Source organism: Dipodomys merriami, unplaced genomic scaffold (genome assembly GCF_024711535.1).
Source record: "Dipodomys merriami isolate MVZ:Mamm:240054 unplaced genomic scaffold, mDipMer1.0.p SCAF_6, whole genome shotgun sequence".
Classification (NCBI taxonomy): domain Eukaryota; kingdom Metazoa; phylum Chordata; class Mammalia; order Rodentia; family Heteromyidae; genus Dipodomys; species Dipodomys merriami.
In genome coordinates this window covers 57,691,410-57,718,268 of record NW_027206179.1, presented here as the reverse complement: position 1 = coordinate 57,718,268, position 26,859 = coordinate 57,691,410, and the positions used below count along the sequence as shown (strand labels likewise).

The following is a 26,859-nucleotide window of genomic DNA, read 5'->3' as shown; positions in this document are numbered from 1 at the left end:
ATGCACGCATGTATGCCCGTACACAAACAGAGTTTCAGGGACTTGACTCACTGGGCTGACTTCAAAGTGAGACCCTTGTTTCTCAGCCTCCTGATCAGCTATGATTATATGTTTGAGCTACATGCACCTGGCCTAGGAAAGAAATAGTCTTAAATCTGCCATGAAGCCTTTCTTTAGCAGATGTGTACATGTACTGTGCCCTAGATACCTTGTTTCTCAAGATAACCAGAATTACCCCTTTTCTTATAACTAGGTATATAAAACTTTCAAATTCTACCAGTTTATAAATTTTAGGAGAATTGTAGCTAACAAGTGAAGAAGTAAGGGTAGGAATTTACCTCATATTTGATTTTGCATTATATAATTGATTAATTGTTTAATGTGGATATAAATGAACCAATAGAGCTCAGACTAGAAGATGTCAGCAAAAATCAGATGCATACACTCACATATATATGTGTGTGTCTATATAAATATATACATACATACATACATATATATGTGTGTACATACATATATAAATAAAAAGATACACAAATATTAAGCCAGAATTCCTGGGAACAATATAAAAAAGGTGGGCAGTATATTTTATATCTGTAATATGAATCCAGTCAGAAGACAAACTCCTTGCTATTTTATTGAGCACAGAAGAAAACCCTTAGAAAGCTATCAGCCTCTGTATGAGATCTTATGAGATTGAGTAGTATATATTTTGATTGACTGTAGAAGATTTTATGACCAAAGTACCTTCCAAATGACAATGATTAACTTGTGTCTGCGTGAGTGTGTGTGTGTGTGTGTGTGTGTGTGTGTGTGTGTGTGTGTGTGTGTCTGTCTGTCTGTCTGTCTGTCTGTCTGTCTGTCTGTCTGTTAAGGATAAAACTCAGAGCCTTTTGCCTATTTTACTTTCTTGCTTATGATTGATGGAACTTATGAACTACTCTTTGAGTCCAACCTTTTTCTGGTTAATTGGATATGGACTCTCATAGGCATTCCTACTGTAGGTGGTTTCAAATTACTAGCCTCAGTCTCAGCCTCTGAGTAGATAAGATTATAGATGTGAGACAGTAGCATGCCCATTCATCCCAGATCATGATGAAAGTACAAACAGGGGGATCATTGAATAAGCATGTAGAGACAAAACTGTGAGTCTAAATTGAGCGCTTAACTACCAGCGACAGGGTTCCTTACTGAACCCAAATAGTGAGATCATTTTGAGTAAGCCAGTACAGACAAAAGCTTGACTTTAAATTAAGCACTTAGTGTAAGTATGGTGGTTTGAGTTCAAACCTCATTATGTGAGGGAGATCATGGTGTGGGCAGAAGAGCACCTGCTTAGTTTGCACAGACATTTTTGGCAATAGCACTTTGATAAGTATGGTTTCTTATACATAGTGCAATTTAATTTTGTTTGTTTTCCATTTGTTCACAGTGACATAGAAACCATACCGGAAATTGTCATCACTTCTGGTAACAACAAGACTACTGGGTGAGTTGTTTTCTTTTGTCATTCACATGGTAAACCATTTTTTTGGAGTATGATGACAATCGACAAAATATACGATGACCTACCAAAAACACTATGTATAATAATATTTAGTTTTGCAAATAAATAGAAAATGATAGAGCAGGTCAAAAGAGACTTGGTCATGGTCTGCTGTGAATTCAAGGACTGGCAGGCACAATCCTTAATCAGAGAATCAGTGCTCATGTATGGGACTCATAAAGATCGGAGGAATGTAAGAATTCCTCTCAGAAACACAGAGGCAGTCCCACTGTTCTGCAGATCTCAGTAGATAGGAGAATCATCTACCTCAGACCAATTCTTCATTCTCCAGAACTCAATTACCCTGAAAGGCCCACCATCACATTGGATGGGAGTCCTGCTTCTCGCCTTCTGTTCTTTGTTCCTATCTGACAGGCAGGAAAGACTGCCATGATTACTTTATTAAGGAGGGAATAGAGAAGACATAGGAAGCAGAACATTAGAGAAAATTAGATTGTGAGGGTTGAGTTATTGTGAAGTATCTGAATTTAAAATTAGTTCAAGAACAATAGGACATTAAACTTTTCTTATGTTTATAAGAATAGAATTATTGTTTATTTCAATGTGCCATTCATTGGGCTTGAGATTAGGGTCTGAGCCATGTTCCTGAGTGTGGTTTGCTCAAGTCTAGCACTCTAGTCCCTGACCCACAAGTCCCACTTCCAGTGTGTTTGGTAGCTAGTTGGAGACTTGACTCTCATGGATTTTCTGTCCAGTATGGTTGAAAATCATGATCCTTAGATCTCAATCACCTGAGAGGTTAGGATTATATCTGTGAGCACATATACTTGTCCTAGTCAGGAAAGACAAATACTCCTTTGTATATAACTAAATATGTAAAACTTTCAACTTCTACCAATTTATTAGTTTTAAGTAAATTGTAGCTAAGTTGGAAGAAAATGTAAATATATTTGCCTGATATTTGACTGTGTATAATTTAATCCTTTACCCTGGAAGATACTAAAACAGGAGATCTAATCTTGGAAGACATTAGTGATAGGTGAGATGCAATCCTTATATGTATGTATACATAAATATATATATATATATATATATATATGTACATAAAGATACATAGGCATGAAGCCAGAATTTCTGGGAGATGTCTCAAAAGATTGGGCATTACTGCTTAGGTCTGGAAAATTCCCACTTTTCCAAGTTGTGAATGAATGAGAAGCCAGTCAGAAGATAGCCTTAGTGATATTTTAGTGAGCAGTGAGTGAAACTCCTAGAAAGCTATCAGGTAGCCTGTGTGTGAGACCCCATTTGAATGGACAGTACAAGTGTTTGATGACTTTAGTAACAAATTATCACAAACAAAATAGCTCATGCACTTACAAGCTATTCCACAGTTCTAGCGGTTAGAAGTCTTAAGTCAAATTGCCTTTGGCATTGGCTCTTTTTCTGGCCTGTAAAAATAATCTTTTCATACCTCTTTTACCTATCTTGCTGATTGTCCATAATTGTATAACCTGTGGATTCATCCTCTAATTCTCTGCATTGTCATTGTCGTCATCATCATCATCATCATCATCATCATCATCATCATCATCATCATCATCATCATCATCACTATTACTATCATTGTTATTATTATTGTCATTTTGTTCCAGTCTTTAGGCTTGAACTCATAGCTGGTGTTTGGACCTTGAGTGTGTTTTACTCAAAGGCTAGTGCCTTACCCTTGGAGACACAGGTCTACTTCTGTTGTTTTCTGCATAGTTTGTAGCAAATAAAAGTCTTAGGAACTGGTTGCTAGTAGCTCATGCCTGTAATCATAGCTTCTCAGGAGTCTCTGATCTGAGAGTTATGATTGTTAAGTCAGCCCAGGCAGAAAAGTACAGGAGTCTCTTGTTTCCTATAAACTATTCAGAAAAAAGCTTTGTGGCTCAAGAGGTAGAAATCTAGCCTGCAGCAAAAGAAGCTCAGGGACAATGTCCAGGCCCTTGATTCTAACCCCAGGACTCGTGTGTGTGTGTGTGTGTGTGTGTGAGCGCGCGTGTGCACGAGCGCACATGCTTGCATGTGTGAGCCCTTGTGCGCGCATGCGCGCGCGCGCGCGCGCACACACACACACACACACACACACACACACACACACACACACACACACACACACACACACACACACACACACACACACACACACACACACACACACACACAGAGTCTCAGGGCCTTGCCTCCCTGGGCTGACTTCAAACTGAGACCCTCATTTCTCAGCCTCCTAATCAGCTATGATTATATGTTTGAGCTACAAGCACCTGGCCTAGGAAAGAAATAGTCTTAAATCTGCAGTGAAGCATTTCTTTTGCAGATGTGTACATGTACTTTGCCCTAGATACTTTGTTTCGTTTCTCAAGATTACCAGAAATACCCCTTTTCTTATAACTAGGTATATAAAACTTTCAAGTCCTACCAGTTTATTAATTTTGGGAGAATTTTAGCTAACGAGTGAAGAAGTAAGCGTAGGAATTTACCTCATATTTGATTTTGCATAATATAATTGCTTAATTGTTTAATGTGGATATAAATGAACCAATAGAGCTCAGACTGGAAGATGTCAGCAAAAATCAGATGCATACAGGTATGTATATGTGTGTGCATATATGTGTGTATACAAACATACATACATGCATGCATGAATACAAAGATACACAGATATTAAGCCAGAATTTCTGGGAACTATATAAAAAAGGTGGGCAGTGTATCTTATATCTGCAATATTCCTCTCTTTTTTCAGTTAGGTGAAGGAATGAGAATCCAGTCAGAAAACAAACTCCTTGCTTTTTTAGTGAGCACAGAAGAAAACCGTTAGAAAGCTATCAGCCTTTGTATAAGAGCCTATGAGATTGAATAGTATATGTTTTGATTGACTATAGTAAGATTTTTATGAGCAAAGTACCTTCCAAATGACAATGATTAACTTGTGTCTGCATATGTGTGTGTGCGTCTGTCTGTCTGTCTGCCGGTCTGTTACAGCTAAAACTCCGAGCCTTGTGCCTATTTTGCTTTCTTGCTCTTGAACTACTCTTTGAGTCCAACATTTTGCTGGTTAATGGAAATCTTGAACTGCTCTTGGAGTCCAACATTTTGCTGGTTAATTGGAGATGGACTCTCATAGGCATTCCTACTCTTGGTGGTTTCAAATTATTATCCTCAGTCTCAGGCTCTGAGTAGATAGGATTATAGATATCAGACTATAGCATGCCATCCATCCCAGATTATGATGGAAGCACAAACAGGGAGAACATTGAATAAGCAAGTAGAGACAAAAGTTTGAGTCTAAATTGAGCACTTAACATGCAGGAACCAGGTTCCCAGATTATACTGAACCCAAATAGGGAGTTCATTGAGTAAGCCAGTACAGACAAAAGCATGACTCTAAATTCAGCACTTAGTGCAAGTATGGTGATCTGAGTTCAAACTTGAGTATTTGAGAGAGGTCATGGTGTGGGCAGAAGAGCTAGAGATGTAGCTTAAGTGGTTTATCACTTGCCTAGCATTCACAAAGCCATGGTTACATTTAAAGTCAGCACTATGTGTAGTAAGGAAAGTATGGTTTCTTATACATAGTGCAACTTAATTTTCTGTTTGTTTTTCATTTGTTCACAGTGATACTGATACCATACCGGATATAGTCATTGGTTCTGGTAACTTCATGACCACTGGGTGAGTTGTTTTCTTTTGTTGGCTGAATGATAAACTATTTTGTCATGTGATGACAATACACAGAATGTATAATTTTTTTGAAACAGTAGAGAAAATTATAGAGGACTTCAAAAGACATTTGGTTATTTTCAGTGTTCTGTGGAGGCCAGGTTATTGGGGATCATTGATCCTGGGTCCATGCTTCATTCTCTAGAACTCTGCTACTCTAGAAGGCCAACCATCACATTGGATGGGAGTTCTGCTTTAGCAAGCTGTTCCTGTTCACTACCTGACCAGTAGGAACGTGAAACCACAATTAGTGTTAAGAAGGAATCGAGGGAACATGGGAAGCAGCAAATAAGGTGGTGCTTAAGGGTTGAGTCCTGTGAAGTGATTTGAATTTAAAATCCACAACAAATGCCAGTAAACATTTGTTAATGTTTTCTTCATACATATTTTTCTTAGCTTCTGCATGAGAGTCTTTTGCAGGTATAAAATATTAATTTTTCCTAGAAGCCCTGTTTGAATATCCATTCTTGTGTTGATACTGATCATACACAGATAAGTAGAGGAATGTGGAGACTGAGATTTGGATTTTTTGAGGTTCATTGAGATGGTCAGTGGAGCAAAGGCTTTGACTCTGGTTCCACCCTAAATTCATATATCATATGAATGAAACTTTCTATATTTTAGGGGGTGTCTTTGGATAAAACAGAAACATGTCATAAGGTAAATATTTCATGCCTTTGATGTGTTTGACATGCTGTTTAAATCCCAGCAGAACCTAAGGATCATTTTGTTTTGCCTGTGTGAGAATATGTAGATTGATTGTGGGGACAAAAGAACCCTATTTGGAGCAAGGAACAGATACAGAAGTAGGTAGGGAACAGAGTCTTCAGCACCAAGTGAAGTTGGTTCTACAAGTTCCCAGTCATTATCATGTGTGTACAACCCCTTCCTCTAATTTACAGGAAGATAGCCATGATATGCATAGTTCTACGGAGTTATCTTGGGGCTTAATCCAGAACTACTTTGAAGTGGTAGGGGGGGGATAAGCCCCTCAACAGTGTAATTATACTTAGAAAAACTTGTTCCAGGGCTGAGAAAGGTGGCTCAGTGGTAGAGTGCTTGCCTTGCATGCCTGAGGCCCTGGGTTCAATTCCTCAGCATAACATAAGCAGAAAAAATAAAGCCGGAAGTGGCGCGTGGCTCAAGTGGTAGAGTGCTAGCCTTGAGCTGAAGAGCTGAGGGACAGCGCCCAGGCCCAGAGTTCAGGCCCCACAACCGGACCCCAAAAAAAAAATTTGTTCCACATTGTGATACAGATGATAGCTGTTTAAATCTGTACTAATCACTTTCTTTTTGCAGAAGTCTAATTTGTTTGTTACCACCATTTGAATACTCATTATTAGTACAAAATGCCAAATTTGAATAAGGACTGATGCATGAACAAAATCTACTACTACCTGACTCATTTAAGAAATGTAGTTATTGGTTCCACACAAGTTGTATTTATGAATGACATCTACTTGTAGGTACTTTTGCCAAGACTGATATTAGACACCTGTGATAGAGCCATCAGAGAAAAGTAATTTATAAATTAATTTAAAAACATAAACCTATCTATGCATATATATGAAAAAGCAATCTATATACATGCATATACTATTGTTTAGTACATATTTAAACATACTCATATATACAGACTCAAACCCCTCCTACCTTCACAGAACATAAAACAATGAAAATAAAGGGATGTAGAGATTTACAAAATCTACCTTCAGGAGTTTTTGCAGCCAGCTATTCTATTTTAGCAAAGAGAAGATAGCAGTAGACTAAGCCATAGATCCCTCAGCAGCAGTGATTTGAGCTGAGGCAGACAATATGTATACTTACTTTCTAGAACTCTGCAGTCAGGTGAGGCTAGTGCCTCAAACCCAGAGCCAAACATGGCCATCAGTATTGAGTGTCTGCAAATGCAAGCCTTCAGCAAACTAGCTCTGTCTGATGGGTGAAGGTGAGGAAAGGAAACAGGGATTGGAATGTCAGAAATTTCAGTAGAGTGACCTACAAGCAAAGTTGAATTTATTATAAATGCCCTTATCTTGGACTAGGGCATTTGTATTTCTTAAAACAGTAAAATGTTAAGAGAAATCTTTGCATCTCCAATGTAAAAAAAAAGGTGAGAAATAAATGAATCCATAATATATATGGATAACAGTGGATGGATAAATAATAATTTATGCTAAAACCAGGTACAAAATACAAACACACATTTATACCCATACATAAGTGCACACGTCCATGTGCATATAATCTCTGTATGTTTCTCTGCATATAGATTGATGCATATACATCTATATATATACATGTAGAGATTCTTATACACACAATACACAGAGAAAGTTGGAGATCTGGATTTGGAAAGTTCCTATAGTGATACTGCAGTACAGATATCATTATCAGTGTTTCTTCATGTTCATTGTAGCATGGGGTGCACTTCTGTATCTTTTTGATCCATTTGGATAAATGTATACCCTGTTAAAATACAGGATGTATTGTGATAGTATGACACATGCATATTAAATGTGGTGATCAGGTTGCATAATTGTCATTCTAAAACCTTACTCATATAACATTGATTTCTGCTAGAAACTGGCTGAGTCTCAACTCAAACCTAGCATACATTGTTCAAAGGCCCTGCCTTAGGCCTGCAGTTTCTAGGACTTGTGTTAAAATATGACGGTGAACTTTGGGAATTGGTTCTTGGATTAAAAAATCCAAAACTTAAATATTATAGAAGGGATATATACTGATAGTACAGTCTCCCCAATCACAAAATGCCTGTTTTTAATTAGTTTTAAATTATGTTTGTATTTAATTTGTTGTAAACATCTGAACAGAAAGGTTGAGTTGGTAAACATTTTACCATACCAAATATGTCTATTATAAATAATTCTCTGCATGGAAAATGGATATACAAGCTTCCAAACAACTGATTTATATGGGAATAAGGTTCTCACAGTTTATAAGCTGCGGAACAATTTCTATAAGAATGTAGAATGAAGAAGTCATTTATGTCATTTATGTTAATTAACACACATATATGTATACATAAACAGAAGTGTGCATTTATAGGTACATATGTACATATACATACTTACATGGAAACTTGAGCACACACAAACACACAGGACTTGGGCCATAGCTTAGATGCTAGAGCACTTAATTGGAAGTAGGCAGGGTGACACCAGGAGAGAAAGGAACAGGATTGGGATTTGAAAACCTCATGGGAGGTTTTAGAATTGCAGTATTTTTGAAACTGTGTCTTAAGTTTTGTCACTGATAGATCTATGGATAATTTCTATCTTTACATCAGAAGTAGTATGCTTCTTGTAGTTGGTATGTTACTCATAATAAAAGGCAATCCCTTAGAAAACAATTAGATTTTTTATTTGTAAATCTCTAATGGACTGGATCAAAGAGGAAAATCCTGTTTAGAACTGAAAGGAAGAATGGCAGATAGGGATCAGTACAGTGTGCATGTATAATATCATTATGTGGAGCTCTGCATTATATGAGGCTGGTGACCCAAACACTTACTAATACAGAACTCTGTCACATGAAGACTGGCTATCAACTCAAACTTTGAACACACTATTCAGAGCTTCTACTTCAGGCCTTCAGTTTCCTGATCTTGTGTTAAGGAAATGAAAGCTCTTACAATGTCAAACATCAGAAGTGGATGCATAGACTTTTGAATTATGAATCCAAATGGGTCAGATGGGTTTTCTTTTTTTTTCTATTTTTTTTTAATTGTGAGAATACCATACAGAGGAGTTACACCTACATGGGCAAGTTAACGAGTACATTTCTTATCAAGCATTGTTGCCTCCTTGTTTCCCCTTCTCAACCCTTCCCATCCTCTTCCTCTCTCCCCACACAACCCTCTCCCCACCCCCCACCAAAGTTGTTAAGTTCGTTTTTCGACATAACGACTTGTACATCTCATTGTTGCAATGGGTCCACCTGTATCCCTAGTTAAACGATTTGTTTGTTAGGATTTTCTTTGGTGGCTTTTGGTTTTGAATTCTAATTTTATTCCCTTGTGGTCTGAGAGAATGCAGGACCAATTTCAATGTTTCTGTATTTGGACAAATTTGCTTTGTGACCTAAAATGTCTATTTTGGAAAATGTTCCTTGTGTTGCTGAGAAGAATGTGTATTCTGATGCTGCTGGATAAAATCTTCTGTAGATGTCTGTTAAGTCTAGTTGATCTATGCAGTTGTTTAAGTCTGAGGTTTCTCTGTTGAGTTTTTACTGGATTGATCTATCCAGATGGGGTATTGATGTGTTAAAGTCCCCAACAATTGATGTCTTTGGATCAATATGTGATTTTTAGGGAAAGTAGTGTTTATTAAATACATTTGGGTACTCCATTATTTGGTGAACAGATATTTAGAATAGTAATATCCTCCTGAAGGACAGATACCTTAATTAGAATGTAATGAACTTCTTTATCTCTTCTTGCCAATTTTAATTTGAAATCTATTTTGCCTGATATTAGAATTGCAACTCCCGCCTGTTTATAGGGGGGCGGGCGTTTGCTTGGTAGATTTTATTGCAGCCTTTCACTTTCAGAATATGTTTGTTTTTGTGGGCAAGGCACGTCTCTTGAAGGCAGCAGATAGAAGGATCTTGCTTTTTAATCCAACTAGATAGTCTACGTTGCTTAACTGGAGAGTTAAGTCCATTAATATTGAGAGTTAGGACTGAGAGGTGTTTGGTAGTTCCTGCCATGTTATCCACCTTCTTGGGGCTGTGCCAATTAGGTTCTTCCCATGCTTCTTAGATTCTCTGTTTGGGGCTATTTCTTGGACTTTATCGTCCTCTTGTTAGTTTTCTATGTGTAGGACATCTTTAAGTATCTTTTGTAGGGCTGGTTTGGTGGCGATATATTGTTTAACTTTTTCTTTGTTGTGGAAGGTTTTTATTTGACCTGGATATACCGTATTCTTGGTTGACAGTTGTTTGTCTTTAGGGCATGGCATCCATCATTCCAGGCTCTTCTTGCTTTAATTGTCTCTGCTGAGAAATCTGAGGTGACTCTAATTGGTTTCCCGTTATAAGTGATTGATCTTTTCTCCTTGACAGCTTTAAGGATCCTTTCTTTGGTCTGAATTGATCCTGTGTGATTACAATGTGACTGTGGGATGTCCTGTTCTGGTCTGGTCTATTTGGGGTTCTAAAAGCTTCTTGTATCTGAATAGCCCATCTTTTTTCATGTTTGGGAAGTTCTCTGCTAGGATCCTGTTAAACAAATTTCCTAGACCATTAACTTCTGCCTCTAGGTGCTGCTGTACACCCATTATCCTCAAATTAGGCTGTGTGATGGTGTCTTCTAAATGTTGAATAGATCCATCATATTTGTTGGATTTGTCTTGAATAGTTGTCTGTTATATATAATATCTAGGCTGTCTTCAATCCCAGAGATTTGATCTTCTTCATGGTTTAACCTACTGTCAAGACTTTCTACTTTTTTTTTTTTTTTTTTTTTTTGGTCATGGGGCTTGAACTCGGCTTGGGCCCTGTCTCTCAGCTCTTCAGCTCAAGGTGAGCACTCTTCCGCTTGAGCCACAACACCACTTCTGGTTTTCTAGTGGTTTATTGGAGATAAGAGTCTCACAGACTTTCCTGCCTGGGCTAGATTTGAACCATGATCTTCAGATCTCAGCCTCCTGAGTAGCTCTAGGCGTGAGCCACTGACACCTGGCTCTACTTTGTTTTTTATTTCTTTTAATTGGTCAGATTTGATAGCTTCAAATTCTTTGTTGAAGCTTTGTTTTAGGTCTTGTGTGGACTTCCTTATTTCCTTAATTTGGTTTTCAGTGTTTTTTCTCAAATCCCTTAGTTGATTGGTTATGGACTCTTTCCTTCTGCTGGGCTTCATTCAGCATCCTTTTGTGGCCTCCCTAGGTTGCCCCAGCTCTCTGTTTGTGGATTCCATGAATGCCTCAATTATTCTTTGTCTATTCTCATCCCACTCATGCAATTCCTCTATTAATCTTAAATTAGCCTCATCACGCTCACGATATTCCTGTATCAATCTTTGGTTTGCCTCATCATGCTCATGCATTTCCTTATCATGCTCACAGTGAGACCTTTGCAGGCTTTCAGCATGTTTCAGCATGTTTATCAGAATTGTTTGTAGAGCATTATGAGAACTCTCCTCTGGGTTATTCATTGATTGCTCTGTTGTCTGCTTGTCATGAGTGCGAATTGAAATACCTGAACTTGCCATTTTTCTTGTGTTTCTGCTTGTTCTGCTCATTTGGGTATGGTAGCCAAACTGATTCTGATCAAGAACACTATTTTAAGGCAAGCATCAACCTGTAGTTACACAGATTGTTTGATCTAGTCAAAATGGGTGCAGATACAATCTAGTTCAACAAGAAACAGATATGGATCAATGGATTTAAAAAAAAAGCATAAGAAGACCAGAAATTAATAGGTTTAGGGAGATTGTGAGGAGAAAATAAGATTGGAGGAACGTATGGAGGCAAAGTGAGAGTGCGATTCAGAGAAAGGGCAGGGATAGCAGGAAAGGAAAAGAGAGATAAAGAAAAAGAAATGATAAAAATTAAAAAATTAAAATGAAATACTTAAAAAATTATGTAAGTATAAAGAAATAATTCTATAATTAATGGACTTGAAGCTGGGAGTTTGTAAATTGAGTAATCAATATATGAATTAAGTATGCACACAGTGAAGGATAAGGTCTAATAATCAAAGACAGGTACCTATCTGGGGATGAACAGAACAGCAAATAAGTAATGCAAAACAACAACAAAAACAAAAACCTAAAAGGACCAAAAGGGAAAAGAGTATAAAGAGAATATTTTTAAAAAGAAACAACAGCAAAAACAAAAAACAAACCTAAATTAAAAATGAGAAAAATAGACAACAGTTTAGAACAAAATTCTTCCCAAAAAAAATGGGGGAAAGACAGGGACGGTTCTTGTGTCTCCCCTGTGTCCATAGCCAGTCTCTTGGTGCTGGAGTCTCTGGTTTGCTTGTGTTTTGTTTTCTTGTGGCTTGCTTGGTTTCTTAACTCAGACTGTTTGAGCAGGCTGAAGGAAGCTCTGCCTCACAGGGAGTTTATGTCCCTCCTCCCAGGCTAGTTCAGTGGGGCGGTGATCTACTTTAAGTATCACTAAAAAGCGAGGTGGCTGTTTACTCTAGCTTCTAGTTGCTGTGAGGAGTGCTGGGTTGTAGGTTGGGCTGTGGCCTATCAGCTTTACTCTGATGGGCTAGCTCCAGATAGACTCAGCTGAGCCTGGGGCCAATCTCAGGATTTAGTGTACCAAGTTTTCAATTGCTCAAGGGCTGTAGTTGCTTCCTGTGCAGCAGTTGGGTAAGTAGCCTCTGGCTCTGTTTACACACTAAGGAGAGTCTGTCCCACACAGGCCAAATCAAGCTAGCTGCTCTGCCTGGGTCTGTGTCAGTATCAAAGATGGAGTTTTTCTCCTGTGGTAGGGGAGGGGCAACTTTCCTGCTGCTGCTCTGAGAGAAGTAATGAGGATGTCTTAATGTTATAGTCCACATCCACAGTCAGCCAAATGAAAATTTCCACTCCTTGTCGGTTCTTGCTGGTGGTGAGTAGCATCCACTCTGGCGCCTTTGTTCCGGGCTCTCTGTGTTGAATATAGCAGCCAGTGGCAGCCGCCACCTGTGCTGTGGCATGGAACTGGGGTTGCTCCAATCTGTCTCCTTAAGTAAGCTGCCTGAGTTTTTCCTAGCTTGCCAAACTCTGTACTATGATAACATACTTGGTGTGTCTCTCTAGCTTTCGATTTTCCACTGGAATACTAATATGGGTTTCTATGGGAGAGCTTACTTAGCCCCCAGACTCTCCTCTGCCATCTTCATCTCCCAACCCTTAAATGTCTATTAGACAGATTTAGCTTACAGAATACTGTGATGTGTTGGTTATTGACTAAGGGAATGATCCTTCCTTGATACCTGTAGGTAGTGAAAGTGCCAACTTTTATTGTGCTGATATTTCCATTTACACTGAGTGTTGTTGTCTTTATGGAGTAGTATTGTCCTGCAGTGAAGTGCCTGTATATTTACAAATATTATTTCAAATTGACAGGTCTTTGATAATATTCTATCTTTCTTTGTATCATTTTCTAGTTTTGTGTTACAGAATCTTTTTTTTTTCTTGTATAGCACGATGATTTGATTCAGGTTGTAGAGAAAATATTCTTCCATCGCTTCAATTTCAGTCTTTCTCAGTTTTCTCAGGTGAAATGTCTAGTAAGAAGTGTATCATTGTGTCAAACTTTTTAATTCAAACCCATTAAAGAGTTTGTATCATCATAAGGTTCAGCATCTGATTGCTCAATAAAGACACATTCCTCACATTTTCCTCTTTTTTCGTGTTTTTTTTTTATGTGTCCTTTGTTCCTTTCTTGTTCATCTTTATTGTTTTGTGGTTGTATCGATTAGGATTGAATCTCTTCCCTTTTTCCTATTTGGTCTGTAGACTTACCCCATGTGACTAGGCAGTAAAAACAGTAGAGGAATGAATGTAAAAGTTGTAGAATGTACCGATGTAGAATTGGTAACATGGAGTTCTCATATGTACAACCTGTTGATGTAGTCCAATGGGAAATCAGTGCCCAGTGTAATGTCTGTGGTAGTACCAGAGAACTATTCCAAGTGTGAAATGTTGACTAACTTCACAGGCATTAGAATATGTGTTATTGTCATTTAAAGATGCAATTGTAATAAATGATTAACTAAGTACAGATACAAATGTGAACATGAGTAGCTAAAGCCCAATGTGTTCATGTCTAATGTCTAGTTCATTGACCTTAGATGTGTGCTAAAGCTGTGTGTAATGTCTGATTATATGTTTTCTCTTAGTGTGAACGCTTCTGAAGTTCCTCATGTTGGAACCTCAAGTCAATCGTGAGTATGAAAACCAATATGACAAGTGAACATACATATATGTTCTTATATGTATATATGTTTACAGACACATGCTTGATATGTATGTTTCTAGAGTCAGATAGAATGTGAGTTGAAATACAGATGTACACTCAACAGAGACATACTTACCTAAAAAAAATTAAGAGTTGTGCAAGTCTGAGATTTCAGATAGTAGAAAATTACCCTGGGCAAAACATTCCTAGAGCATCACCAAAAATGAGGTCATGTTGTTGTGGTAGCATACCCTGCTACTAAACATGGATGCTATAATCAAAGCAGAGTAACCCTGTCACAAAACAGAAAGAAGGCAAAGAAGGAAGGAAGAGAGGAGGGGAGGAGGAGGAAAAAAGAAGGAAAGAAAAAAGAAAAGAAGTAGAAAAAGAATAATGTGAATGAAAGGAAGGAAGGATAAGAAAGAAGGAAGGAATAAAACAAGGGGAAGGAAGAAGAAATAAATATATAAACAAAAGAACTCAGACTAGGAGCAAAAGGAGAGAAAGGTTGAGATTTATGAAATAATCCCTTGACATTACACATATCTTTGACTGTGTACCTAAATGTTTTCACAGATAGATATATTGTCATTAGATCAATGAGGATAAGAAAGAAACAGGTCAGGGGAAGTACGTTTCTTCTACATTGGTCATTATAGTAACGTATTCCTTTAGAAAAGATCAGGTTTTGGAGCTCCAGTGGTACAATCAGTTAGCACACGGTACTTAGAGGAAAAGATCACATTTTCTACATTTGAGTCTACACTGGATCGGGCCAAAGGAGAGGATCCTGTTTACAGAAATGAGAAAGTAAGAGAAATAGAGGATGGTGAGCAGCAGAACCCTGTGCATAAAAGATCAAGCTCATGCATGTGTCCCTTATAATGCAGAATCCTATTACTGTGTGAAGCTGGTGTTCAATGTCCTTATGCCTAACTTTGCCACTCATCTCAAGTCTGTAACACCGAAAAGAGACCCTACCTCAGGCCTGATGGTATGTTAGAGCAAGATAGATATTTATGATGCTGGACATAAAAAGCAGGCTCAAGGTCTGGAGAATAAGGAACTTAAATAAGGTAGAAGGGATTTGTAATCAAAACACATACTGATTGCACTTATGGAGAAGACACAAAAAGCTTAGTTTAATAGCAAACATGGAACATAAATGTTCAGTAGTTTTGATATTTTCCTAGACCAAATATGTCCATTTCCAATCCATACCACTCATTTGTATGGAAAGGTAGGTTCAAGTGAGGATCTCAATAACAATTTGCTTAATCTTTGGAGCCCACATCTGTACTTCTCCAATTCCTCACCAGGGACATAGGTAATCATATATGTTGTGAAGTCACTTCCAGGAATAAAAGGAAGACCTTTTGTGTGTGTGTGTGCTATAGCACAAAAGGACTCAGGCCATATAGCTCAGGTGCTCAAGCCCTTGCCTAGCCATCAGAGAGAATGCCCTGTCATCCAGCTTCAGTACTACCTAATGAAAGAAGATTGAATTTGTAAAGTTATCCTTTGAAGGACCTTGAGATTACAGTATGTCTATTTAGATGTTTCCACCGTGAGTTCTGCAGGTGATTTCTATATCTCAAGTGGAGTCAGAAAGGGAAAGATCATTAGCAGTAAGCTATTGTAGTCAGTCTTTTTTTTTACTCTTAACATCAGACAATCTCTTAGGAAATACCAAAATTTCTATTTAAGAGTCTCTAATGGATTGAGCCAAAGGAGAGGGGATCCTGTTGGGATCACAGAGGAAGAAGTGTCAGATACGGAGTAGTACAACCTGAGCATTGCATAGCAGAAATGATGCATGTGTCCTTGGTTATCCCAGGCTCTGTCACTATGTGAAGCTGATCCCCAAATCTGTATTAATATAGAGCTCTGCCACATGAGTGAATGGTTCTTATTTGAAACCCTGCAGTGTTTTTTTTGAGGTTCGCTACCTCTGGCTTATAGTTCCTCTATTTTATGTTAAAGTGAGTCAGACTCTTAGGATGCTAAATGTAAAAAGTGTGTGCAGGGATTAATACAGCAGGGAACTACCAAGAATAGAAGGGATTTTTTTTAACCCAGATCAAAGATTTGAACACTCTGCTGTTATGTATTTGTGGATTCAAGAACCAAAAGCTTAAATTAAAACTGTTTCTTTGGATCAACCTCTACTGAAAAATAACAAAGTTTAAAAAAAAACTGATTTACACTGGAATGAAATTCCATGAGCCATATATAAGCTTCAAAGTAATTAGAACAAGAGTGTATAGACTAGCAGTCAAATACTCTTGTACCTGGATTGTTAACAGTATTTGAGGTGGGAACTTCAAAGAGAAGGTGGGCGATAAATGAACCCATAAAATAGATACACAGTGAGATAGATGGATTGGTAGATATCCTGAATCTACATTTATAATAGGTATATATGTATATAAAATACCTTTATTATAATACAAATATATGAAATCTTGAACATATAGAAACACATAGAAAAGTGCAGATAAATGTGGAAAGCTTATGGTGCAGACAATTGCAATACAGAATGTCATTGTGTTTCTGCATGCTCTCATTGAAGAATGTGGTGTAAACTTTGTACCAATTTGTATAAGTGTGTAACATGTTACACACTGTTGACCTGGTCAAGCTTTTAAAAATACCCTTTTAACTGACAAGTAGCAGGTGAACATGCATATAGTGTATAGGGTAAGAGTTAGACATAAGTACACTGTGATGATCGGATTACATCATTGGCATTTCTACCATCTTAGTTATATGTCATTGGTTTCTGCCAGAGCTTCAATATCATTTTCACTTGACATTTTGAAAGTTTTAATTCATGATTTCTAGCTTTGATATCATTCTTTGCTGTTGAAGGAGTTATTCCTTCTGCTCAAAAATGTATGGATGACATCCTTCTTCATTCGCACTCATCCTGGTCATGCAGAGACTGCTATTTTATCTTGTATTTCTTTGTGATCAGCTTATAGCTTCCATATGTAGAAGGGACAGTGTTTGTGATAGTATGTGTTTTATTTTCATCAGTTTGAGAAAGTTTGTATTTCCTTCATGATTTCTTCCATCAGTCCTTTGGTAGTTCAAGTGCCTATCATGTACCTTGTGTGCGTTTATATAATTCCTTAAGTTGTTATTTTCTACTTTTAGTTCATTAGCAAATAAGATGTAGAGAATAATTTCAGTTTTTAAAAGTATGTTGGAAAATGGTTTGTTGGATAAAGTACCATCTGTCCTGGAGATTGCTCCAGAAAAACAAGGGGCATTTGTTAGAGCTGTACAAAGTAGTTAGCATTCAGCCAACACATTCATGAATACAATGCATCTTGATCAATGTCATCCATTTATGTGAAATGTTTTGTTAAAAATTGTTATTATAAGGGAGTTCTACAAAGGAGTTAGAGCTTCATAGATCAGGTAATGAGGACATTTCATTCTGGGAAATGTTACCCCTTCTTTTCCTCTCTCCCAGGTTTTCCCTCCTGTCTCCACCCACAGGTGTTATAATTCATTTTCAACATAATGTCTAGTGAATATTACTGTTGCATTTGATCACCTTTTGTCTCCATTTCTGTGTAAATGGAATGTTTTGTAGTCTCTTAGACCAATTTGGCTTACAGTATACTGTAATATGTTGTGATTGATTTATTGTCTGAGTGATCCTTCCTTGTTATCAGTGGATTTTGATGCTGCCAACTTTTTTTTCGATTTATTTGAGTTTATTTTATGCTAAATTTATTCCCATGCCATAAGTTTTTGTTTCTTCAGTTTCCTCTGGGATACATTTTTCTTCTGTGCAACCTCCTCCTCTGGTTTAGGAACAATTTGCTCCTTCTCAGTAAGGATCATCTCAATGTGGCAGGGGGAGCTCATGGATGGGTTAATCCTACCATGGGCTCCATAAGTTCGGTGGCGCATCTTAGGTGCTTTGTTCACCTGGATGTGTTCAATGACCAGGGAGTCTACATCTAAACCCTTCAGTTCTGCATTACTCTCTGAATTCTTAAGCATTTGCAGCAGAAATTCAGCACTCTTTTTGGGCCACTGACCCTGTTCCAGCCTCACTGTTTGGCCTGAGCACACCTGCCAACTCCACCATTGTAATGCCGGAATGGCACACGCTTCTTTAACGTGACATCTGTCAGATACTTAGTCTCTTTTCAGATATGCATACCCTTGATGGCCTGTGCTGTTTCTCTAAAGTGCTGTTTCTCTTAAAGTGAACATGAAGATTGGAACCTCTTGGCTTGCATGATTTTGTGGGGTTTTCTGGGTCTAGAGAGTAGCAAGCAATTTTCACAGGTCACCTCTGGGCGCTTACAGGAAGAGCTGCTGCCAACTTTTATGCTGTTTGAGGCTATGTTTCCTTTTATAATGAATGTTGTTAGTTTTATAGTAGTATTTTCCTGCAGTGAGTGCAGGACAGTTACTATTTCCAATTGACGATATTTTGGATAATGTGCTATCTTTCTTTGTATCATTATCTAGTTTTTTTTGGCTAAACAATCTATTTCTTTCTCATATAGCATGATTACTCATGATTGTGTTTGGTTTACATTTGCAGAGAAAGTAGTCTTCCATTACTTCAGTTTCAGATCTTTAAGCCTTCACTAGTGAAATGTGTCTAGTAGGAAGTATATTATTGGTTTTTAAACTTAACTTATTTTTCAATCTGCATCTGAATAGGAGTTGGGGGTCTTATTGTTCAGTGAAGACATATTCCTTACATTGTTGTATCTTTTTTCATGTGTCCTTTGTTCCCTTTTTGTTCATCTTTATGGTTTTATGGTTGTCTGTATTGATGAGTGAGTCTCTTCTCTTTTGCTTAGCTGTCTATAGACTTACCCTATGTGATTGGCAGTGAAAACATTTGATGAATGAAAGTAAATGATGGAATGACTTTAGAATTGATAATGTCTGTGAAATTCTCATGTGTACAACATGTAGTGGCATTTGAAGTCAATGTCCAATGGTAATTGGACACTAATGTTAACACTAGAGAACTATTCTAAGTGTGAAATGTTTACTGATTTCACGGGCTGTAGAAAATGTGTTTTCTTATAAAGATATACAGTTTTATTAAAATATGAACTAAGAATAGATGCAAATATGAACATGAGTAGCTTAAGCCCAACCAGTTCATGTCTAGAAGCATTAGCTATAGCTATAAATGTGGTAAAATGTGTGTTATATCTGCTATATATTTTTTCTTAGTGTGAAACCTTCTGAAGTTTCTCATATTGAAAGTGAAAAGTGAGTAACAAAACCAATATGCCAACTGAATACACATGCACACACATCCATGATTCTAGAGAGTCAAATAGAATGAATTGAAACACAGACATACACACATAATATACATATATAGGTATCTAAAACAAAAGCCATAGTTGTGCATGTCTGAGATCTCAGGAATTAGAAAACATGGAAAGATTGGGATCTGCTGCCAGACCAGACCCCAAAAGGAAACCCTATGAAAAACATTGCTTGAGCAGTGCCTAAGAATGATGAAATGATGCTGTTGTAGCATACCTGGCTAGTAGACAAGGGACCACAGTCACCCTGCCTCCAAAGAGAGAAAGAAGGAAAACAGGAAAGAAAGGACAGTAGGAAAGAAAGAAGGAAAATGGAAGGAAAAGAAAGAAAGAATGAATAATTGGAAGGAAAGAAGGAAGAGAAAAGAAAGGAACTTAAAAACTAGGAGCAAAAGGAAAAAGGAGGTTGAGATGTGTGAAGTGTTCATCAAGAATCTCTGGACATTATACACACTCTGACAAAGAGTATAGATTCTTTCACTGAGAGATTTGTGGATGACTTTATTATCATTAGATCAATGAGGATAAGAAAGCAATAGGTCATGAGACGTATACTTCTTTTTGGTTTTGTTTTGCTTGTCCTAGGGCTTGAACTCAAGGTCTGAGCACTGTCCCTGAGCTTCTTTTGCTCAAGGATAGCACTCTACCACTTGAGCCACAGCACATTCCAGCCTATTCTGTTTATGTGGTACTAATGAATGGAACCTAGGGCTTCATGCATGCTAGGCAAGCACTCTTACCACTAAGCCACATTCCCAGCCCATATACTTCTTCTGTGTTGGTCATTTTAGTAACATATTCCTTTAGAAAATATCAAGTTTCCTACTTTTGAGTCTTCAGTGGATTGGGCCAAAGGAGAGAATCCTGTTTACAGAAATGAAAAAGTAAGAGAAATAGATAATGGTGAGCAACAGAACCCTGTGCATAAAAGATCTAGCTCATGCACGTGTCCCTTTTAATGTAGAATCCTGTCACTGTGTGAAGCTAGTGTCCAAAATATTATTATCTCTAGCTCTGACATTTTACAAGGCTTGTTCTCATCCCAAGTCTGTAACATACCTAAAAGAGACCTTACTTTAGGCCTGACCCTGTGTTAGAGCAAGATAGACATTTATGATGCTGGACCTAAGAAGCAGGCATAATGACTGGAGAATCAGGAACTTATATAGGTAGGAGGGATTGAATTTAGAACACACAGGGGAAAAATCAAAAGCTAACACTCTACTTTTTTTAGTAGCAAACAGGGAACAAAATGTTCAGTAGGTTAATATTTTCCCATTCCAAATATGTCCATTCCCATTCAGTAACACTTCTATGGGAAGGTGGTTCACAAGTTTCAGAATAACTGATTTACTGGAGAATATAAATGCACTGATGAGTGGGAGCACATGAAAGGCTCCTTGCTTCAACAGTCCCTCTGATGATTTCCCACCACATGAGTGGAGGACACTGTAATCATCTTAGAGATCAGTGAGTAAGTCTGTAGTTACTTGTACTCTGCTATCAACAATGATTTTGAAAACTTGATGGATTTGATTTTCTGTGATGAAGAACATGATTGTTTGACCAACATTCATTTCCCTGAGTTGAAGCCCAAATACTTTGTGGCTCACTGAGTAATGTGGTTCTCTTCTCCTTTGGAGAGAATCTTGTACTTGGAAGAGGAATCTCTTCCAACTCAGTGAACTGGAAACCCACTCACTCTCAGAATTTGTTCATGTTTATTATCAGTATTTTATGACCAAGCACATTTATTTAATGATCTGATATTTTAGGCTCCAAATAAAGGATGAGAAAAGAATGGAAAATATAGGTTTAAAAAATTGAAGTCCACTGGTGTATGACCTGTAGAGTAATTTAAATCAGAATGTGAATTCTAGGAAGTCAGGTGATAACTGACCATATTCTTTTTAATTCCTATAGTATATCTACTTATGAATTGCATTCATTTCCTGAAGGCAGAAGGTAAGATACAAATAAACCCATAAAGTGTATGGATAGACAAGTGTACATATAGAAGTTTATGTGTGTATATATGGACATGTGTATTCATAAATATATGACTGGAACTGAATACTTGGACATAAACAGAAATCACAAGCAAGGACTGGTGGTATGTGTAATGCAGTGTGTGTCAGAACATGAAAGACCCTGTGTTCAAACAGCAGTACCACTAGTAAAATTAAGGACATGTCAACCAGAAGCCAGTGGCTCATACCTGTAATCCTAGCTCTCAGGAGGTGAGATCTAAGGATGATGGTTCAAAGCTAGCTTGGGCAGGAAAGTCTGTGAAACCCTTATCACCAAGTAACCACCAGAAAACCAGTAGTGGCACTGTGGCTCCAAGTGATAGAGCACTAGCTTTGAGCACAAAAGCTCAGGGACAGTGCCTGGGCCCAGAGTTAAAAAATATTAAGGACATGTCTTTCAGGAAGGGTTTGCTTGTCGCACATGCCTTTAATGCCAGCTGGGTGGGAATTGGAAATTGGGAGTAATCTCATTTACAAGCCATATTGTAAACAGTTACTGAGACCCTCATCTGAAACAATGGATCTGTCGTTTGAGCTTAGTGTTGTATTGCCCTCCACCCCTTCTAGCAGCATAGGAATCAGAATATGGTCTGAGGTCACTTCCAGGCCTTAAAGGAGACTCTATCTGAAAACACAGGCAAAGCACAAAAGGACCATAAATCGGGGGTTGAGCCCATGTCTTGTAAGCAGGCTGGACACACTGTCATCCAACTATAGTATCAAGTAATGAAAAAATGGTGAAACAAGATTGCAATTTGTAAAGTTGTCTCCTAGAGAAACTTGGAATTTCAGTGTGTCTTTGAAAGGTTTCACTGAGAGATTGTGGATGATCTCTATATTTTGATCAAATGGAGTCAGAAAGGGAAAGGTCATTAAAGTAATCTGGGTTTTTTGTTTGTTTGTTTGTTTGTTTTTTGGGTCCAGTTGTGGGCCTGAACTCTAGGCCTGGGCACTGTCCCTCAGCTCTTCAGCTCAAGGCTAGCACTCCACCACTTGAGCCACAGCACCACTTCTGGCTTTTTTCCTTTTTGCTTATGTGGTGCTGGAGAATCGAACCCAGGGCCTCATGCATGCAAGGCAAGCGCTCTACCACTGAGCCACCTTCCCAGCCCAATTAATCTGTTTTTAATCAGTGGTTTTGTTACTCCTAATATCAGGCAATCCTTTAGAAATTACCAGGTTTTCTATTTGTGAATCTCTTATGGATTGGACCAAAGAAGGTGATCCTGTTTGGAGCCTAGAGGAGGAGGAGCCAAGAGGAGCATAGAGCTTTTCCATATGGGTAGTTAGTTTTCAACTGAAATCCTGCACACTTTGTTCACAGAGACATATAATTTTTATTTTGTGTTAAAGCAAGACAAACTTTTAGGATCATAAACTTAAGAGTGTGCATTGACTTGTGCAGCAGAGAATTGCCTAGAGTAGAAGGCATTTTTACCTAGGCAGTTGAGTTGAACTGGAAGAAACTAAAACCATAGCAATGTGACATTTTTATTTAATATATTTGTGAAATATAGAACAGAAAGCTTGGATTGAACTATTTCCTGAATAATATGTGCTAATGAATAAAAACTAACCTCTTGAAAAGTAGTAAAATTTCAAAAAGCTGATAACCATGGGGATGAACTTCCATTAGAGTATATAAGTAGCAGAGTAAGTAGAACCAGATGTGAAGTGTAGCAATCATGTGATATCTGAGTCTATATTCTTTTTAAATCCCATAGGACATCATCTGAATGGGCATTTGAGTTGTCAGCACTGAACAAAAGGTAAGAGATAAATGAGTCCATAAAATAGACATGCAGTGAAATGGATGGATGGTTATCTTAAATACCAGTGTGTATGTATATGTGTGTGTGTGTGTGTGTGTGTGTGTGTGTGTGTGTGTGTGTGTGTGTGTGTGTGTGTGTGTGTGTGTGTGTGTGTGTGTGTGTGTGTGTGTATGCGTGAACATACACTTACAATACATACATATGAAATCTGGCTCATACAACAACACACTGAAAAAGGTGATGAATTTGAGAAGTTGATGGAGAGATGAATTGTAGTACAGAATGTCATTGTGTTTCTTTATGCTATCCTTGTGGCCTGTGGTCCCAGTATTGTACCATTGTACTACATAAATGTTAGGCATTTCTAGTTTAGCTTTAATAGATGTTTATCTTTTGAATTGACATGTAGTAGGTACCCATTTGTATAGTGTGTAGTATAAGAGTTTGACACACTTAATACACTGAGGTGATCAGTTTACATAATTGGCATTTCTGTGATTTTATTTATAATTGGTTTCTGCCAGACTATTCAATAGTATTTTCATATGGCACTTAGAAAATTTTGAATTCATTTTTTTCTAGCATAGATACTCTTCTTTGCTCTTGAAGGAGTCATTCTTTCTTCTCAGAAACACATCTCTATATAGTAATATCCCTCTCCATTCTTCTTGCATATCCTGTTCAGGCCATGACTATTATTACTTTGAGACCAGCTTGTATTGCTTTAAGATCCACATGGAAGTGTGTTTACAATAATATGTTTTCATTTTCATTAGTCTGAGAAAGTTTGTATTTTCTTCATGATTTCATCAGTCCTTTGGAAGTTCAAATGAATATTATGTAAATTATGTGTGCTTATAAATTTTTTAATGTATTTGTTTTCTACTTTTCTGGGGCTTGAACTCAGAGCCTGAGCATGGTCTCTGAGCTTCCTTTGCTCAAGGCTAGCACTTTACCACTTGAGCCACAGCACCACTTCCAGTTTTTTCTGTTTATGTGCTACTGAGGAATTGAACCCAGGGCCTCTTGCATGCTAGGCAAGCACTCTCCACTAAGCCACATTCCCAGCCCTTCTACTTTCATTTCATTAGTGAATAAGATATAGAAAATAATTTCAACTTTTAGTACTTTATTGAAAAATGATTTTTCAAATAAGGACAGTCTGGAGAATACTCCAGAAGAAAGATGAAGGAATTGCAATCCATTCAATGCAGTCATTCAATGAATTCAATGCAACTTGATTGAACCCATCCCTTTAGATGAAATATTTTAAGTATCTTTTGTCAATTTGGTTTTCAATATACTATGATGTTTTGTGATTGATTTGTTGTCTGAAAATCCTTTTTTTGGCAACAGTGGGTACTGATGCTGCCAACTTTTATTGTGTTTGAGTTGATATGTACTTTTACATTGAATGATGTTGGTTTTTATATAGTAGCATTGTCTTTCAATGAGTGACTGTATATTTAAAGTTATTATTTTCTACTGACACTTTTTGAATAATGTCCTGTCTTTCTTTGTATTATTATATAGGGGATTTTTTGTGACAGAGGCTGTTTTTTCTTGTATAAATACTGTGACTTATGATTGCTGCTGGTTTATGTTTTCAGGAAATGTAAAGCAGTCCTATTGCTTTAATTTCAGTCTTTCTAAGACTTTACTGGTAAAATACATGTCTAGTAGGAAGTGTATCATTGGGTCAAGGGTTTTTTAGTTTAATCTATTAGACAATCTGTAACTAAGATAGAGTTAGGGCTCTTATTGTTCACTAAATACATATTTCTCAAGTTGTATGTTATTTGTTTTTTTAATGTGTCCTTTGTTTCTTCACATTCAACTTTATGGATTTATGGCTGTCTCTACAGTTACAGATTAAATCCTGTCTCTTTTTCCTATCTGGTCTATGGATTCACCCAATGTGACTCCAGTAAAAAGCACTTGAAATGAAAGTAAATGAAAGACTGACCTTAGAATTGCTAATATCTGTGGAGTTCTCATATGTAAAACCTGTAGTGAAATGTGAAATAAATTCCCCATGCCAGTCTATGGTAATACTAGAGAGAACTATTCAAAAGGTGAAATGTTTACTAATTTCACAGGCATTGGGATATATTATTATCTTCTAAAGATTCAGTTGTAAATAAATGATGAACTATGTACAGATGGAAATATGAACATGAGTATCTACAACCCAACCTGTTCATGTCTAGAGTCGCTAGTTCTTTGATTAAAAATATGTGCTAAGACTTTGTGACATGCCTAACTATATATTTTCTCTTAGCGTGGATCTTTCTGAAGTTTTACCGGTACCTCTCCTTGGAATACTAACTGATGAGTGAGTGCAAAACCAATATGACCATTAAAAATGTTTATATACTCAACACATACATGTCTCTTGACAGTCAGAGATGAAACATATGACAGTATGAGATGAAACATACATACACATAACACAGACATAGAGATGTTAAAATAATTGAACAAAAAAGAGTGTTGCAGGCCTGAGATCTCACCTACTAGGAAACATCTTAGGAAGATGTTAATCTAGTGTTAGAACTGATCCAAACAGGAATCCTTATCAAAAACTCCCTAGATTAGCACCAAAAATAAAGCTGTGATGCTGTGTTAGAGCAACTGGCTAGTAGATAAGGGATCTATATTCAAACCAGAGCAATTGCTGTCCCCCAAAACAGAATGATATAAGGAAGTAAGTAGGGAGTGAAGGAAGTAAGAAGCCAAGATGGAAGGAAGAAAAGGAAGGAAGGAAGGAAGGAAGGAAGGAAGGAAGGAAGGAAGGAAGGAAAGAGAAAGAAGAAAATAAAAAAAGAAAGAAAAGGAGAGAATGGAAGGAAAAAGAAAAGACAAGAAACAAATTTTAAAAACCCAACTCAGACTAGGAGTGAAAGGAAAAAGGGGTTAAGATGTGTGAAATCACCCTGAAAAAAGAGTCCCTTATTTTCTTTCTTTTTGGGGGGGGGAGTCTGGTAGTGGGACCTGAACTCTGGGCCTGGGCGCTGTCCCTCAGCTCTTCAGCTCAAGGCTAGCACTCCACCACTTGAGCCACAGCACCACTTTCGGCTTTTTTCCTTTTGCTTATGTGGTGCTGAGGAATTGAAGCCAGGGCCTCAAGCATGCAAGGCAAGCGCTCTACCACTGAGCCACCTTCCCAGCCCCAAAGTCCCTTATTTTCTTTAACAAGGTGTCCTAAGTGTTCACGAGACATTTGTGGATAATTTTCTGTTAGCATAACATCAATGATGATAAGAAAGAAATAGGTCATGAGAAGTATGCTTCCACTATGTTGGTCATTTTGGTAATGTATTCCTTTAGCAAATATCAGGTTTGCTACTTTTGAGTCTCTGGTGGATTGGATCAAAGGAGGAATCATGTTTGCAAGAAAGAAAAAGAAAAACAGAGGATAATGAACAACGGAACCGTGTGCATAAAAGATCTAGCTCATAGAGGTGTCCCTTCTAATAAAGTAGTCTGTCACTATGTGAAGTCATTCTGTCTAGCTCTGACACTATACAAGACCCTACCTCAGCC

The 26,859-nt window shown here is 37.6% G+C and overlaps 1 protein-coding gene across 4 annotated transcripts in view; it reads left to right on the top strand.

The window, feature by feature from the left end:
• The window catches only part of LOC138814098 (uncharacterized), a 95,088-nt gene that overhangs the window by 25,694 nt on the left and 42,535 nt on the right, over positions 1-26,859 (top strand). For 3 of the 4 annotated variants that reach the window (XM_070002958.1, XM_070002956.1, XM_070002959.1), the window contains 7 exons: positions 1,433-1,489; positions 5,162-5,218; positions 14,129-14,173; positions 19,411-19,449; positions 21,435-21,476; positions 23,266-23,310; positions 25,595-25,648. In XM_070002958.1, coding sequence (XP_069859059.1) covers positions 1,433-1,489; positions 5,162-5,218; positions 14,129-14,173; positions 19,411-19,449; positions 21,435-21,476; positions 23,266-23,310; positions 25,595-25,648 — 339 coding nt within the window. The remainder of the gene's footprint in view (positions 1-1,432; positions 1,490-5,161; positions 5,219-14,128; positions 14,174-19,410; positions 19,450-21,434; positions 21,477-23,265; positions 23,311-25,594; positions 25,649-26,859) is intronic. The other variant, XM_070002957.1, reaches the window with a different exon arrangement.